Here is an 18,060-nt window from a genome sequence, read left to right on the forward strand (position 1 = left end):
CAAATAATGAGAGGATGGCATTAAAAGTCCATAATTTACTAAGAAAGTACATTGGTCTAAACAAACTTAATAATAAGTCTAAGCAATTCTTAAATAACAAATTGTAAAGAAACCTTGATTACTGCTACCAGTGTTTCATCAGTTGAATGTTTGGACAGATGTTACACTTTTGAATACAATTTACATTGACCCCTGACTTTGTACATCTCCATTCTAAATGTTAAAAATGAGAAAGGCCATTCTATATCCTTCTCAGTTTTCTGTCCTAGCCCAGCCCCAGTTGTAAATCTCAAAAACAGCATGGTTCACAACTTTATGAACCATTCACAGCCACTCATAAATACCTTTCTATAATACGAGGAGGCACCAAACACCATACTATTACCACAATACCATTTGGTTTATTACAAGTCCACAACCCTGCCTGATGTTTGAAGGTATGTGCACTTGTGTACAGGCTAAAGCTACTTGAAACTACATAAAACAAAATTTTCTTGTCTCCCACATAAGTCATGATAGTGAAATTTGCTTCAGCAACCTTACACCTGTATTCTCCATCTTCTTTGCCAATCTCTCTGTCTCTCTTGCACTCTCTCACACACCTGAAAATATAACTACCAATGTTTATGCATGTAGTTACAGACACCAATCACCAAAGAGGTATGCTTTTCAGAAACCATGTGAGAAAACTGCTGACCCAGGAACTACAGTGACTTTCTGACTATTAATAACATACTGTCTAAAGCAAAACTGTGACAAGAAATGAAAATGTAATATACTCAGTGCATCGCTTTGAAAATCATGGTTTGAAGAGCAAAATATAATACAACAAAGGCTTCAAAGTGCCAGATCAAAGCAGCATATTGCATAACAAAGGTCACAGGAATGTGCAGTACACTTGCATAGATGTTATTTTTCATCATTCTGATTGTTCTATAAAATGGTTTTATAATCATTTTGGCGTCAAGAGATCATATATTCATTAACCTGTTATGCAATAAGATAAAGATGTAAGGATATGAAAACTTGTATCTGAAATCATGACCAAAAAAACAAAGCTGAAGTGAGTGCCAACCAAAAAAATAATAATCAGGATACTTACAACAAAAGATACAAAATTTTAAATTAGGTTATGTGTTGGGCACACCTCATACATAGCTTCTTTCTTTCTAGGTACAGCAAACAGTGCAAAGAAATATCAATAAAAGTTGACATCCGAACTCATACCTTCTCCACAGCATCCATCCATTTAAACATGTTAAAGATACACTGGTGCAGAAAAGCAATAAATATACCTTTTTTACAATTTGTCATCATATATTTATGAGCTTATTGAATAAATATCATGGTCCATGTGCCCTTGTATTATAAAGACCCTCAACAAAATTAAATATCTTAAAAATAGAAACAGCTCTGAAATATGCTTTACAATTCACATAAAGCATCATAACCTGTTTTAAAAGGCAATGTGCAATCAAAATTGTCAGTGAATATACCAGACTAATGGGCAAGAAGATGATGAAACACCCAGTTTATAAGCAACAAGGAGCACAAGCATCAAAACAAATTAAGCTCATATATGGTAAAAAGAATCCTAAAGTGATGGTGTTATAATCTCAGAATTGGGAATTAGTATCATGTTTACAATCCATTTTTTTGGGGGGAAAAAGCACTCGGTTTATGGCGCAGCTGTGAAGTAAGGCACATCGTGACACTGCAACTGTTCTATAATTCATTCTCACAAGCCACAAGTACTCTTAAAGAATTGTTTGATCAGTCTTTTTTCCCCCAGATAGCAACATACAGTTGACTAGGAATCCCAAGAGCATCATCCCTTTGTAGGTCATTATGATCCAGTATGGTGAGGTTTGAAACATTCAGTAGCATCATGCAATTCCAGAACTCCTGAATCTAGAAACTTTTAACCCCAGCCCTCAAGTGAGAGCTCTGCCCACAAATACTCTCCCCTTTCCTTGCATTCCACTCATCACAAGAAGCACACTTGAGGCATTGCACATAACAAGAGCAAGGGTGATATGAGTGAATTTTTTAAATACATAATTTCTGTTTTATCATATTGTGAGCAGGCTCAACCACAGGTCTAAATTTTCAACTTTTCTTTTAACTCAATGGCAGTGGACTGGCTTGCTATCATACTACAGTTGACAAACTAGGCAAATTTGTCAAGAGTTTTTGGAAATTTTTTCATCCCCTAACCAGAAGTACAGGGTAAGTAGCTGCTGCAAATATAAAGCTCATTTCAAGTTACTTCCCTTAGTTTAAATTTACTGACTGGATTTCCAACTTCAATTGTACTTTCTGTGGTGAAATGAGCAAAACATATTCGTGCAGAGTGCTATTAAATTTGTTTCCTTAAAGTGGAAAATAACTACATATCTTGAGATTTCTTCATTACTGATCTTCTTAAATCACCTTCAGATCAGTAGATTTATTTTTTTACTACATACCAAGTTTTTACTGTGACCCTACTTCAAAACTGTTTCAGATTATGTGATCTATAAAAAAAGTGCTATTTTCTAGAGGCAGAATTTTCCTCCTAGATTAATTTCTATTTTATTAGTTTGTGGCATAATTTTATATTGTAAATTAACCAAAAATTTGGCAGCCTGTAGAAGACATTTTGCCTGAGAGGAAGATTAATGCTCTGAGTTATAAATCTTCAGCTTGGGCAGTTTATCAATGTATCTTTATAGCACGCTCAGCATTAAGGTTGTTGCCTTGTTTCAAATTAAAGGATCTTTCATTTAAAAAGAATAAATCATGGTTTTGCCCTTGTTATATGGAATGCCTTGATTGCAAATTGCAGGATTGAGTAAAATTAACATATGCACCTCTTGTTTAATCATCTATAAACCAGACACTTTATACCATACTGCTGCATAAAAGATGGCAATGTGATATACACACCGGAAATTATGAATAGCCCAGAAATTTGTAATACTGCAACAGCAGATTTGAAAATATGAAGGAATTACCACACACATAGTATGAGACAGACTGTACAGTTCCAATATTTCTGCTTTTTCAAAAGCAAAAATGTGTATCACCTATGGCATCAGTCAAAACGATACTGGTAAACTGATCATGTCAATTCAGAATTTTCAAACAACTGTAAATGTTACATTAACATGAAGAGTTATGTACATTTTTATTAGATCTGTGTTCATGACTGATTTCATGCATATTTGCCTCAATGCCTATATGCATGGTTGTCTCAAAGTCAGTTTGTGTGTGTGTATGCGTGACTGTTGGTGCCTGCATTTGTTTTTTTATCTTAGAATCTTAACAGTTTGTAGTGACACTTTCATGAACACTGTACAAAAACTCTTTGCATGCCTAAAACGACCTCAGTGTCCTCTGATTTAAAAGAGATATCCTCTCAGTGGGCATGGGAGAAAGAGGTGTAGGTTCAGACAGCCATGAGGGTATCCAAATTAACCGAGGTTTGCACAGCATGCGAGCGTACGGCTACGCTGGCAAGGGGAGATCTGAAGTCTTCTTGATTTAGAACCTGCACAAAGAAGATTGTTTTGGATTTTGTTCATTGTCCAACACTTTGAAATCTTGCTTTACCAAACCATCAAAATATCATGTCATCACCATCAACATTGAAAAGAAAAAGACAACTGGCAACATTATTTGTGTCAAAAGAAGCCAAACTTGCATTAAACACTGCTATTTGAAAGTAAAAATGTGTAACTATTACATCGATAACAAAAATCATCATTATTTTTACTGCATTATTCTTTTTATGTTTAATGTTCTTCCTCTAAGAGTAAAAGCTATTAAAAAATTTAAAAACATAGGTGACTATATTAACAATGCACACTTAAAACAAGAACATTATCTCTTCTCAAATTTGTCTTTTCTATTTTCCTTACATTTATCGCCTTTCTCACAGTTGCACAGTTGCATACTTTACACCTCTTTGCTCCTCCTTATGTGGTATATACAGTTATCTTCTCTCTTGCTCCACCTCCACCCATAAACACAGATACATACATGGAGGCATACATTCATGCACAGACACGTACTCCTTTAGAGGTTTTCCTTTTTTTTTAAATTCTATTTTTCACTCTGCCATTCATGCTGCATGTTTACCTGATCCATAAAGCTGTAAATAGCTTCATAGTATCCTGGACACATCCAAGTTTCATTGTGTGTACCATCAGGAAAGGTTTCTATTCTCTTTTTTTCGCTTCCTGAGCTCTGAAAACAGACCTGGGATGACTAAACTTTAATGTTTCTACGCATAAAAAAAAGCATTCAACCCCCAGAAAAAAAACCTGTAATCTTTATACGGGGTACTTTTTCAGTCGAATGAAATAAATATTATTTGTGGATTAACCACAATTCCTGTTACTGTGATGTTTTCCTGTGATCATACAAGAAACCCTTTAATAGGTCTGCCGAAAGCAACACAGAAATAAATATGACTTAACAGGTAACTTATAGTCACACATTTCTAGCATTGTTCCTTAAGGCATTGTATCAGGTGTTTAGTACAAGTAGTTTCCATCTACTTTACCTACGAAAGAACTCCTCACCCCTACCATGTATGTGTATTATTATATGTCCTCGCTAGCTTAATCTTTCCTAGACAAATTTCTACAATAGCAAATTAAGCATTTACTCACAGAATAAAGAGTCTGCATCATCTTTGGAGGCACAAGTTCATCTTTCAGACCACATATAAAGAGTGTGGCCTGGTGCATTTTAGGTATTCTCTTTTGTGTTGGAAACTGTAACCAAAAAGAAGAAATTCCAGGACTATGATCGCTAACCCCAGCCAACACATTCCATCAACACTTAGAAAGATATGAGTTTCCCAATTGTACATTACTAAAATTGTACCTAAAGGCATACTATCAAATAGCTTATAAAATGTCAAATAGTAGGTCATATGACTCAAAATCTTTTTTGAAAGTTACGTCCATTTTTCATATTCCTGTTGTTATTTTGCTAGCATCAGATACGGGTTAACTGTGCTGTTTAAATTCTCACCATTATTGTGGAAGCCATAGTGATACACATTAATAATTTCTTTACTGCAAAAGATGGATGTTAACCCTAACGGATATTTATGTGACCTATATGATAATGTAAATAATATGACGCATTCATTAGTCATTCAAAATACATGATGCTACTTAACTCTATGTGTGGAAATAAAATAATTACTTGAACTCTGTGCGAGCACGCGTGTGTGTGAGTGTGGATGAGGAAGCATTTGCTGCATTTACATACAAGCGAATACTTGTCTGCATCAAGGTGATCTGATGTGTGGAAATGTTGATTCCAATAAAGTCTTTTAGTATAATACATTTCTAAATATTTTAAACTGAAAATTGCATAGGTCCTCACAAGTATCAATTCTCTTCAAATATGCTACTGATCACACTCAATTCCCAATCAACATTTCCATACCAAATTTTTGTAGCACCACCAAGGTATATAGGCAAAGAAGCCAAAACGGAAAATCTGCTCTCCCATGCTAGGAATGGAGATAAAAGTATTCTCAAGTATCACAGCCTTCACATGCTGAGCATAGAATGGACACGTTGCCAGGTACACAGCCACAGCTCCACCAAGCGATCGTCCGAAGACAAAAATCTGCTGCTTGTTAAGGTCGCTTCTCTGTAAAAGGAAGTCCATGCTAGCCTCTGCATCTAAGTAAAGGCCTGGAGAGGTTGGAAAGAAACTACATACACATCTTACTGCCACACAAGAACATGATAAAACATGAAGCATGAATGTCCTTTGAATAAAAACAACTGCTAGCTGTACTAAAAATAAATTTCTTTAAACACTTCACTTTTCTAAAAGAGAAATAACTGGGTTTATTATATTTTTGTTTCTGGACAATTAAGAGTTCTATCTTTATAATCTTGTGTACTTATGCCTTAAGAACTCAGTCTACAGGTCAAAAAATAAAGTCTGTGTGCAATGAACTTAAGCTAATGGACTCGCTCACTCAGGTTAATAGTCTCACCCTGTTCTGAAGGGCTGCCTTCACTTCGGCCATAACCTCTATACTCCACCAACAACACATTGAACCCACAAGCTGTATACAATCCTAACACGTTATGCAGTCTGAAAAAAGCAAAAAACAAAAGCATTATTATAAATAAAAACAATTGCACAACCTTTCACCCAGCAAGAGCTAAATAGAGTGACACATGATTAATCTTGTAATTTTTTAAAAGCAAAATTAAATACAGCAATCCCTCACCACTTTGCGCCTCACCTTTCGCAGCTTTGCTATTTTGCGGGTTTTTATAAGAAATTAATGGGAATAATGATTCGCGAATCTACACTTTTTTGCGGATTTTCTGCAAAATTTTTATCAGTGGAAAATATATATATTTTATGAATTTTTAGATGAAAAAAATCACAAAGAGTATAAAAAATATTACTAATATTAATATTATAAATAATAAAATTAATATGAATTACAGTAAACAGTGCATGTATTTACTCTGAAACAAGAACCAGCATCGCTTGCCTGAGATGCTACGTGCCTACTCACAATTGTAAGCAAACGACTGGTTGGTTGCTAGAGAAGCGACCAACCAGAGAGTGCTGCGTTATATCCTAGCCCCCAATTGGATCAGTACAGCGGCGCCTTGTGTACTTTTTCGTCTTTCATTCTATTACAGGTACTGTACTGTATTACTCTACAGTACATATTATGTGTTTGTTCTTTTATTTACTGTAAGGGTACAATACATGTGCAGAACAGTGTGGGAATGGTTATGAAGAAAATGGGAAAAGGTTTATGTAGCATAAAAGTTTTGGGAAGGGTTTATAAAGCCTTAATATAGTGTATAAATACATAAATATATATACCATTTCTATTTCGCGGATTTTCGGTTATTGCGGGTGGTTCTGGAACGCATCTCCCATGATAAACGAGGGATTACTGTACAGTGAACTGAACACATCCCTGGTTCTTACTGTTATCTAAGTTTGGAAACAGTTACAAATCTAATTACCCCTTCAGGTTAAATCTTAGTCACATTCAAGAATGGGAAATTAGCAAAATGGCTGTTCCAATTAAATAATTGTAAAATGTCCCAAATAAGCCCTCTCTCACACACATTGGTCTCTTTCTCACTTGCTTATACTTACCTATGTCCTACATTGCCAGCATTTCCATGAAAGTAGAGCAAAGTAGGCCGTCCAGGCTGAGGCTGTTTTACTAAAATGATGTTGATCTTCACCCTGTCTTTTGTTAAGATTGAATGATTTTCAAAAGGGAGATGAAAGGCACTTGGGAGAATGACATACATGCGTGACTCTGGAGGCACATCAGGGTGATACAGTAGCATATCTTGTGCATTGTACATCAGACCTGCTCAGCATCAAATGGGTGAAGAACGATATTGATTAAAAAGAAACATTCTCAGAGCCTGTATAAAGTGTACTCCTCACCTCCATCCTCCTGCCATATGGATTTTAAACATTAAAATTAGCATTGCCTAATCATCATACTAAAAGCAGTAATTTAAACACAAACTGCTTTAACATAATGATGCATATTCTTAATAACAATGACTATTAATTATTTAGAGGCACTGATTTATGCCTGTTGACCTATTAAAATAACCATACAATGGCATACGTTGACTTGTTTAGCTAACCTATGACTTTATACACCCCCCCCCCCATTCACTCCACATTCAATTTGTTCTTTTTATTTGTACTTCTCATTCTTTTTCGGGTAACTCTTATAAAGATCTAAATGTCATTTATTCTAGGTTACGATTTAAATGAAATGCATGATTAATATTTCTTCATAAAACAAAGCTGTATAATTTGTTGAAGAATCCACTGTGTGAACTGACTGACAGCTTGGTGAAGCTACAAATGCCTGCCTGATGTAACACTATTGTTATCCTCGGGATACTGGATACTATGGTTACTATCACTGCTATTTTCGTATAATAATTCCCTGCGGTACGACTAGCGCTGATATTGTCACCGAAGAAAATTTAATTTAAAAGCTACTCACCGAGGACTCCAAGAACAAGTAGTAGGAAAGCCAGAATTCCTCCGTGGACGCAAAATACCAAGACAATAACTAAAAGACCCGTCGTACACAATCTCCAAAATCGCACCACAACTTTCAGAACGATTCGGCTGACAAGTTCTATAGTCGCAAACCCTTTCCCAACGAAATTTCTTCTAGGCGGCATTTTCTGATCTTTTTCACCACTTTCCAAGTCTTTTTCAACCTCTAACATTTTTTAATAACAAATGTAATCTCTGTCATGCTTTTTTTCATGAAAGGCACGCTTTTAACACTAATAGCTTTTCCTGCCTTGTAAATTGTTTTCAGGTGCTAGGAGGTCGCCATATCCGCTTGAAGAGTTCCCGTAGCACCTGCATGCATATTCATGTCTCACAATGTCGACGCCGCCCTGTAATCGAAAGCAGCGAGACGGAGCAAAGGCCGGAAGTAGCCTGTGCGCATGCGCAATAGTATCCGGAAACCGAGATCGCTGAACAGGTTTAGTGACAACGTTCAGTTCAAAAAAATATTCATTTCAGAATATTTGATTTGTTATATAGACGTTATGGCAGAGGAACTACAGGAAAACCTTAAAACCTACAAATTACAGCTTCAGCAGGTAAATCTTTGCTTTTAGATGTCTGATTCATCTACACGTAATAGAAGAAAGGTTTTGTTGTACTGTCCATCTTTATGATTGTGTGAGTGGAAAGTGCAGACTGCAAAACGTACCAATCTCTTGTCGACTACAACTACATTATACAGTACTAGTTACTATACAGTAATAGTCACTAATCAAATTAAAAAACTGGCGTGCAGTACAATCTGGTGTGCAAAGATCAGTAGGGTACTCGACAATGAGGACAATGACAATGATCAACTTTATTTGTACCAGTGCGCAATTAGAACATGTGCTCTAGCTACAGTAAGTTAAAAATAAAAGTAAAAGTAGAACAAGTTCACTGCAAGGTGCAAGATGTACATTAGCACACGAAAGGAAGACAATATATATATACTATAAAACAAACAACAAACTTTCATCAAGAATAATCATGTGCAAATCTACAACAACACACACACACCACTGACACTTCATCTGCGGTTGAGCAGCTGGACCGCAGATGTCACAAACAATTTCAGGTGTCCGTTACTTTTGCATATTGGCATGGAATAGCGTTTACCTGAGTTAATACAAATTCTCTGAATAGTACATGTTCAGGTATGGAAAAATTGCGCGAAGCTTTCCTAACTGTTGATCACAAAAAGAAGCTAAATCCCTCTGTCCGACACCCATTATCTTAGAACAAATGTGGATAATACTGTTCAGACTGTTCCTATCATGGACAGAGATTTTGAAACCAGCTTACAAATAAAAAAGATATAAGACTCTCAATAAACGACTGGTAGAAACGGCCTAAGATTGCTTGATGAACTGAAAAACTATTGAGCTTACGAAGAGGGTACATTCTTTGTTGGCCATGTTTAACAATGTGTTCGGTGTTTAAATTCCTTTTGAGCTGGCAATCAAAAATAGTTCCCTGGTACCTAATAAAGTTAACAATTTCAACTGGTTTACAGTGTATCACACTGGGAGTAACAAAATCCTCTTTGATGCTCCTAAAGTCTATATTTACTTCTTTTGTTTTGTCTACAGTTTAACTCCAGAAAGTTCTTGTCGCACCACTGTCCAAAATTTGTTAAGGCATTACCATGATCTTTCTTATGTTCTTGCAAAAGAGTTAACAATGCAGTGTTATCAGAGAACTTAATGAGGAAGCTGTTCTCCTCTGTTCTTCTGCGTCAGTGTACATGATAAACAACAGGGGTGATAGACAACAACCCAGTGCTTGTAACAACAATATCAGAATAATTACTATTTACATACACCCTCTGTTGTCTGCAAGTCAAAAAAATGGCAAAATACCTAATTAATTATTAGATTCCTTAAGTGCCAAAGATGGAATAATCAAACAGCTTAGTTACATTGTTTTTTTTAATGTGTTGTTTTTTTCTCTTTTGTATTTTTCAGGTTGAAGCATCTTTAACAACAGATCCAGAAAACTCAGATTTGCTGAAACTAAAGAATGATCTCCTGGTGGGTGTAGCAGATATAACACTTTAAGTTAAGCATAAGTTAAACTTAACACTTTAGAATAAGCACCTATATATCACTCTTAGACAAATTTCAATAATGTCGGATATTTTATCTTTTGAGGGATGGGCAAGGTGTGTGGTGAAGTCATGAATGCATCATACAGATTATTTGCTGCGTATTGTTGACACTTTTCATACAGTGTGCAAGTTTTGTTTGTTTTGCTTTACAGAGGAATGTGTTCAAAACATTTGACAGTGTGGTTGTGAAAGTATCAACATTTGGATGCTTGACATGACATCTTTATGACATGTCATGCTTATGCAGGGGAGTACATTAGAATTTATTTTTTTTTAAACTGGTACTAATTAAACCAACACTACAGTCGTAATATACTGGGGTTTTTTCAACTAAAGTCTTAACAATGAAACATATCATGAACTGTGGTCTACTAGGGTGGGGTTCAAAATACTCTTTAATTTAAAACTAGCTGATAGAGGAAGATAAATTTAAGATTTTTAAACAATTGCTTGCACAGTGGAATAAGAATTTAAATGAAATCATTGAGCACAAGAGTGTTGAAGGTAATGATTTATTGCAGCCCCATGATAGAGAGCTTCAGTGTTGAGGTATAAGTGATTTGTATAATCAATCTTGGAAGGTGAGAGGCTACAGTTTGGATACATTATCAAAGATCTGTTTGCTTTAAAAAGAGTTAGGGTACACCTCTGCATATGCAAGTGCATCTTTTGCAGTGTGCATGCATGCTTGGATGTTCGTGAGTATGCGTGTTTTAGGCTTTTTTGTTTGCTTGGGTTTTTTTTTTAAAAATTCTTCATGGGACTCCATCATTAAATACTATGCAGACCAGAGGATAATAGTGCTACATCAGGCAGGCATTTGTAGCTTCACCAAGCAACCAGTCAGTTCACGCAGTGGATTCTTCTTCAGCTTTATTTTATGAAGAAAATTGTTACACCTATTAACTGCATATTTTATGTGGTCACTGATGCGAGTGGGGGTTAGAGAGTTGTCTGTTTTCAAGTGTGACTATATACTGTCAAAAACTTTTGCCTTAAAATTGATAGCAAGTTTTAAAATTTATCAAACTTATCTAAATTAAAATAAATATATAATTTTAAAAGGAATTAATTCTCAGAAGGCATAGTTATGGTTATGATTCATGGTTTGTAAACATCCAAAAAGTGCATCATGATGTGACCCTAGAACCATTATGTCAAAATACTTGATTAGAAAGGGAATTCAAGAGGTGGCGTCTGCACAAAACTCAGCATGTAAAGGGATAATAAAAATATTTTAGGATCAAACTAGTACCAGTAGTATTTGCCTTCTGTGCATACTAGTGCTGTTTATTTGTAGTTGTGGCACATGTACAAGTCATCACTAGGGGCACATTCGCTGTAACTGCACAGAGAGAACTTACACACAACTGCATCAGTACTCATGCCTGCCTGATGTCTAGACATTGTAAGTAAATTATGAAATAAACCAACCTAATGCCTCTGAGACTCTTGTTTTGTAGATGACGGCAGCTCCACGCTACCTTTCCTATCGTTTGTGCTGCCCGTTGGGTTTTGCGTAAGTACTTCCCCAGCCATGCCGCTTTCTGCCAGTTGTCAGTTTTGGTTTCTTCCAGCGGCTGCCTCTTTCTTCCTTATGTACTGATTTTACTGCATAGATTTATTTGGAAACAGCACCTTGAAATATCTGAGCTAATTTGGATGTTGATGCTAGTTAAAGTGATAGGTAATAGTGTCAGAATCTTTGTCGAAAGATGGCATATGTTTTGCAAGTCATTAGGTGATTTTTATTTAATCCTTCCAGCAGAAATATTCTGTAGAAAACTGCATTATTTGGCAGTACCAAATTGCACGAGGTCCTGTAATTAGAGAATGAATAATAAAAAAAATCTGGGGTCTTTTTAGGTTTTAGCACATATAGATTTTGTGACCATGTAGTCTGTACACTTTGTTATTCAGAGGTTACTAAAACACTTTAAGCATCACACATTAATGTTCTGGAGTTCTTGTGTATCCTACAGGAGGTCATCAACTTGACACAAGAGCTGATATCAGGTCATCGTGACACAAGTGCTGTGAGTGGTGATCAGGAGGAATTCACAGATGAAACGTCCACTGAACAGCCTCAGTACTCATGGAGTGTTGGAGACCGTTGCTTGGCAATGTTCTCTGATGATGGCCAGTAAGCTTCCTAAATAAATTTCTTTGTGATTTTTCGTGAACCCTTTTTGTGCCTTTTTTATGTGACAGATATGCACCACATAACCAATTAAGTCAGTTTGCATGTAGCATAGATGACTCTACAGATGATTATGAGGGTATTTCAGATCAAAGTGCCCATGTTCCTAGTTTCCACAACTTTAATGCTAAACCACAGTGAAAGAAATGCATGGAGCAAAATGTTCACGTGAGAATTGTGGTATTTGTGCAAATAGTTGAATTTAGCCAGGAGTTGTATTAGAGACTTTCTAATCCATTGCATATGGCATAAATCTGTTACCATTTCACTTATCGCTAACACCTGCTTCATAGCAACACATATGTGCCAAGTCCAGTACTGAACACAACACAACAACAGTGAATATTATTTGTGCTGTTGTCACAGTGTACAGTGAAATTGCACCATTTTGTCGCTTTACTGAATGGCCAAAGCTAGTGTTGAAAAACGTGCACTAGATGTGTGCACTTTCACAGAGATGCCTTCATTTTCCTGTGTGCAACCTGTTATTTTTCAAATGTGTAAGTCTTTGAGATGAATGGCATCAAATGATGATGTTTAATTGTGTGTTATGAGAGTTCTAACTGTGCTTAATTATGCATGTATATATTGCATGTCATGCGCTTGATTCTTTAAAAGGTACTATGAGGCAGTTGTTGAAGAAATACTAGAGGATGGTGCTTGCACTGTCACCTTCAGTGAATATGGCAACACAGATGTTACTCAGGTATGTGTTACCAGACATTTTGAGCCAGATTATCTATACATCAGTGTACCATAAAGTAAGAATAGTATGTATAGGTTAGACAAAACTGTCAAAAAAAGTATTTTTTTAATGACTTCTTCAAATCATAAGAATTTATCTTTATTGTCTGTATAAGGCCAGAACCAAAGATTGTTTTTGGCTTGCAAAAGAACACTTACAAATAACATGTCACACATTGATAATGCATGCATATGCATACACACCCCTCATCCCGAACGAAAAAATTATAAGAAAGTACAATGTAATACAGTGCGATCTTATGAATCTTTGTGCCTGTTATTAGTGATGGTAATGGCTACTGGCACCCCAAAAAAATAAAAACTCTGGTATGCATTTCTTCATGCAAAATAAAAATAGGAAGCTATAAAATTTGTTAAAAATCGAGGAAAAATCCATTTAAAATAATTTTGAAATTTAATTATCATTTCTAATAATAACAATAATTTTTTAAAGAGATAATGTACATTCATTGTTTTGAGTAAGATGGAAATCAGTACATAAATGCAGATTCCTCTGCTGATATAAATTTTGATATTTGTTCCAATGGGGTGTTTGATTTTTCTCTGTTTGCAGTCTCCATTTCACCAATCAAAATTGTCTTCTTTTGATATATTTTTGTTTAGTTTTGTTTTTGATAAACTATCATGAGTTTAGTCTTAACAGGTTGGCATGCTTAAACCCATCGAAGAAGACAAAAAAAGAGTTGCAGAAAGTGCTAGTGGACCAGACGCGAAAAAGATTAAGTCCAAGTAAGTTTTAATTTTTGGACTCATGGTGGGCTTTTACCGATATACTAGTAGATGTACAATTACTTTAGTATATGTCTGCTTTAACACATTCGTTCGAAATAGTCTGTAAATTTAAAATGTCAGCTTTGCACCAAATTAATCTCTGCAGAAAATATTAGCCAATTATATTTCTATTACATATCACAGTGTCGTAATTGTCTATCCCTCCCCAACCATTTATGCAGTACATTGTTTTTGCAAAACAGGAAAGATCTGATGGCAGAACAGAGAGAGTATAAACGCAAGAAGTCTCAGAAAAAAGCCCAACGACTAAAGCAGTTGGAAGAGGAGAGGGAGTCTGAGAAGAACAAGTGGCTTGATTTTAATGCAAAGGTAAGTTTACTGCTGCTAGTGTGTATCCTAGTTTTGATGTTTGCTCAGTTATTGGCCATTTGTTTCTAGCAACTCAGACTTTCATTGTATTCTTTGTCATTAAGATCTATTCATCCTATGTCTAAAATAGCATGCACAAATTAAAGTTGTGGAAAATAGTTTTTGTGTGGAATTCATTTTGTCAGTACTTTAATTCTTTAGGTTTTGATAGTATCCCACATGCCTGCTGATCTACTTTGACTTTTGGTCAGGTATTTTCAAAGACAACTAAAGGAAAAGTAAAGAAGAGTATATTCGCAACACCAGATTCTATCAACGGCCGTGTTGGTGTTGGAACTTGTGGTGTAAGTGGACGCCCAATGACTGCGTACCAGATGCAAGAAAAGTGGAAGAAGTAGTTGCAGATGTTGTGCTGTTACAAACTTCATGTGAATTTCAAATTTTCAGTGGAAATTCAATGACAGTTGTGTATGTTCCTTCCTGTCCATTACTTTCATATGTGTGCTGTCTGCTGCAAAATGGATTGTAGAGCAGAGAGATGATAGAGAGGGATGTAAGCATGCTTTTGTGTGTCTGTGTATGAGTGAGTGCAGCAATGCACATTACAAGAGAGTGTATATAATCAAAAAAATGGTGTGAGCAGAAGTGGGTGATTGTGCTTGAGTAAGAAGTTGCTTTTATGCTTAATAATTGAAAATTAATTTTGAGAATGCTGTTATCCAGTTTCTTTTATTTAAATAAATACATATTTTTTGATATGCTATGTAAATATGTTTCTGGAATAAGGTGGTAATGCAGTACACAGCAGCTATTATATTTCTGTTCTCAAGGAAACCAGCTAAAGGGCTTCTTTTGGCAGTTCATATTCATAACGTAAAACCAGACATGACTCAGTTCATGGATGTGTTTCTTTCATTTTCAGCTCCTCGGGTGTAATCATGGAATGCATGGCAGGGGAATTTTTGTGGATTTTATGATGGTCACTTTTTAGGGGGTAAGGGAATTCCTCATTTAAAAGTGTTCATAGACATTTTACACTATAGTCATTTGCCAGAGTATCATTGTCAGCATGAGAATTAACTGAATAAATGTCTGAATGTCTCTCCACTGTGTGTGCATTACTTTCAGCTGTTGTAAAAGAATATGCAAATGATTAATATCACAAAGAGTCTCATGATTACATGTGTTCTGTCACTATGTCAGTCTCATTATTGCGGTGTGCCATGTTATTCAATCTAGTATAATCATCTGTTGATGATCCTGTCACCAACATTACATGTGCACATTATGAAGACAGGCTTGATACATGCAAAATATAAAAGTGAATAAGTACATAATATTATTTCTCTGCCAAAAAAACTACCAGAGCTAGGTGTGTTCATTCTTTATCACAGCTAATAAGAGTCAAGGGGCAAGCAAGTGGAAACCAAACATTTTTTTGGTACTGTTTCCTGTAAGCGAATAAATTTCATGCACAGCCCGTCTCAATAAAACCAATCAATTGTTTGACAAAGAATCAGTTCATGAAAAGGCCTGTAATTACTGGGATAGAGACAGGGTAGAGTAAGGTTTCCCTTACAAATTTAAATTTCTTTTACAGCTGTAAACATGGTGCCTAAAATTTTATGTTATTGAGTATAGAGCTCTGTCACGTTTCACAGTCAAAACTTACTCTGGACAAATGGAGAAATCTCCTCTGGAGGCCCCATAATGCCATTGGAATTTTGTAAGAAGCATCTGATCTAAAGCACACCTACCCGCCCACACATCACATGACCCAAGTCTGCCTTGGTTTTACCAATGTGGAAGCATGACTATTTATGTCTTCGCCACCCCACGCCCCTCCATTTACACCTACACAAAGCTCTCTGTAGGCTTTTAATGAAAGAAGTTCTAGTGGATATAAATAACTGGCGTTTTGGTTCAAATACAATCCGCACTCCTAAATCGAAAGATTTGAGAGGCTGGGTTTGGGGGATAGGAAAGTTCACCAAGAGCCAAAGAGGGCACTTGTTATGTTCGTGGTTCACTACATTTCTCATCGGATGACTGCACACTTTTAACGCTCCAAATAAATCTGTAGCGACATTTTAAAAAAGCTTGACACGGTAATGACTGTGTTGCTAAAAATATATTGAATCGTAGGTAACTTATTATCAATGGGAAACACCGGAAGTGTGGGGAGAGCAGTTTGTAATTATCGCAGTACTTAGTTTATGAATGTATATGTATATTGTATACACACAAAGAGAGAAAACCATGGAGGGAGGACTTTGTTTTTCTTCTTCTCTGCCCTGAGATCTTTTATTTCGGACACATTCCTGCATCAGCAGACTGAATTGTGTCTTGACTAAAGATCTCTTCACTACCATAATATATATATTTGAAATGTTAACATCATCAAACACATGAACAGTAAATTCCTGATGAATTGCAACAACAAAATGTGTGTACCACCTAAAGGCTGCAGCGACCACTTGCCCTTGTGCTTAACTCGGTGCAGACGAGGAATTAAAATTCCTGAAACCACGCACAAAACAGTTGCTTATCGTTTGTTTCAGAAACTGTGGATTCGGAGTTTCTTGCCGACCAGTACACTAAATAATGTATACAACATAACACCCAGAAGAAGTCTTTACTGGCACAACCATGCAGTTCCTACATATATAACTATATCAAACCCTGCTCAACAAACAGGTAAAACATTTCTATGATCCTGCATGGCTCGACCAGTAAACTCCAAAATGACCGTGACGGTTACCTACGACCATTATTATAGGTTCTTGGCTTACAGTTACTTCCGGTGCCGAAAAGGTAAAACAAAAGACAAGTGTTAGAGTAAGAGGTAGCTTTCTAGGGTAAGGTGAAATCCTTTGATGTTCACGCTCCTTGACCTCACGAAAGAAATAAACGGGTGGCGCCCGCAGTCTTGTGAAGCGCATACAAACGGGTGTGGTTGGTAATATGGCTGGTTGCTGGTGTTTTATGCCCGATCAGAAACTAAGGCAACATCTCGGCCAATTAAGCCGGTCCAACCCTGTTATCAGACTCTGCATCTAGAAAGAAATTAGGTTTGTTTTAGGGGAGGCGAGACTAAAATTCCGTTGGTCTCCCTCAACCAAACACTTCGCTTATTGACTTCAAATAGACGAAGACTTTGCTCTGTGTCTCCTCTATAGTGTCAAGAAACAGGTAGGTGGCAATGAGAGTGACACAGTTAGTTATCTGTATGGGTGTGACAGGATGTATTTGTCGATCTTCATTGATGGTCTGCTCTTTCTCAGACTCACCCTGGACATCACAGACACAACAGATGCCGTAAATGAACAGTCCTGATCAAGACGTTGACTGGTCTGCAAGGATTTAAAGGAACTGTTCTTCTCTGGATGAATAGCTGAACAAAGAAATCGAGGTTGTGTGCTGCTGTCCCAGAATGGCAAACGTGTCCTGCTACCTGCTGACCGTATTTACAGTTTTTGTGTGTTCGTGCGTGCGTTAATATGGGTGCTTGAGTGTATGAGAGAGAGATAGGGTCAGAAACAGAAAAAAAGAAATACAGAGACAGAAGAAGAGATCACTCATGACAGTGACAAGTACAATTACAAAAGTAATTAACTTTATCACGATGGCAACGTCTACGTCGACACGGCAAGAGCAGCTAGAGTGTAAGAAATTAACTTGTCAACAGGTACTCCTCGTGATTTACAATTTTTCTCCCTTATTTATTTTTTTACACTATTGCGTTTCCGGCTGCTGACAACAGTAGTTTTATAGCTTTGATATCCTG

General features: G+C 36.3%; 2 protein-coding genes across 2 annotated transcripts; one reads left to right on the forward strand and one right to left on the reverse strand.

The window, feature by feature from the left end:
- Positions 1-15: 15 nt before the first annotated feature.
- On the reverse strand, positions 16-8,433 carry LOC112561550 (protein ABHD13-like). The gene is made up of 7 exons (XM_025234108.1): positions 8,036-8,433; positions 7,153-7,375; positions 6,014-6,114; positions 5,449-5,702; positions 4,659-4,763; positions 4,123-4,230; positions 16-3,532 (listed from the first exon to the last, which is right to left on the reverse strand). The coding sequence occupies exons 1-7, from the start codon at positions 8,265-8,267 to the stop codon at positions 3,431-3,433; spliced, it is 1,125 nt and encodes a 374-aa protein (XP_025089893.1). The 5' UTR covers positions 8,268-8,433; the 3' UTR covers positions 16-3,430.
- Positions 8,434-8,492: 59 nt separating this feature from the next.
- LOC112561551 (survival of motor neuron-related-splicing factor 30-like) lies at positions 8,493-15,378 on the forward strand. Its single transcript, XM_025234110.1, has 7 exons — positions 8,493-8,654; positions 10,065-10,130; positions 12,190-12,350; positions 13,026-13,113; positions 13,816-13,901; positions 14,147-14,273; positions 14,525-15,378. The coding sequence occupies exons 1-7, from the start codon at positions 8,496-8,498 to the stop codon at positions 14,669-14,671; spliced, it is 834 nt and encodes a 277-aa protein (XP_025089895.1). The 5' UTR covers positions 8,493-8,495; the 3' UTR covers positions 14,672-15,378.
- The last annotated feature ends 2,682 nt before the right edge of the window (positions 15,379-18,060 follow it).

The sequence above is a fragment of the Pomacea canaliculata genome, linkage group LG4 (genome assembly GCF_003073045.1).
Source record: "Pomacea canaliculata isolate SZHN2017 linkage group LG4, ASM307304v1, whole genome shotgun sequence".
Classification (NCBI taxonomy): domain Eukaryota; kingdom Metazoa; phylum Mollusca; class Gastropoda; order Architaenioglossa; family Ampullariidae; genus Pomacea; species Pomacea canaliculata.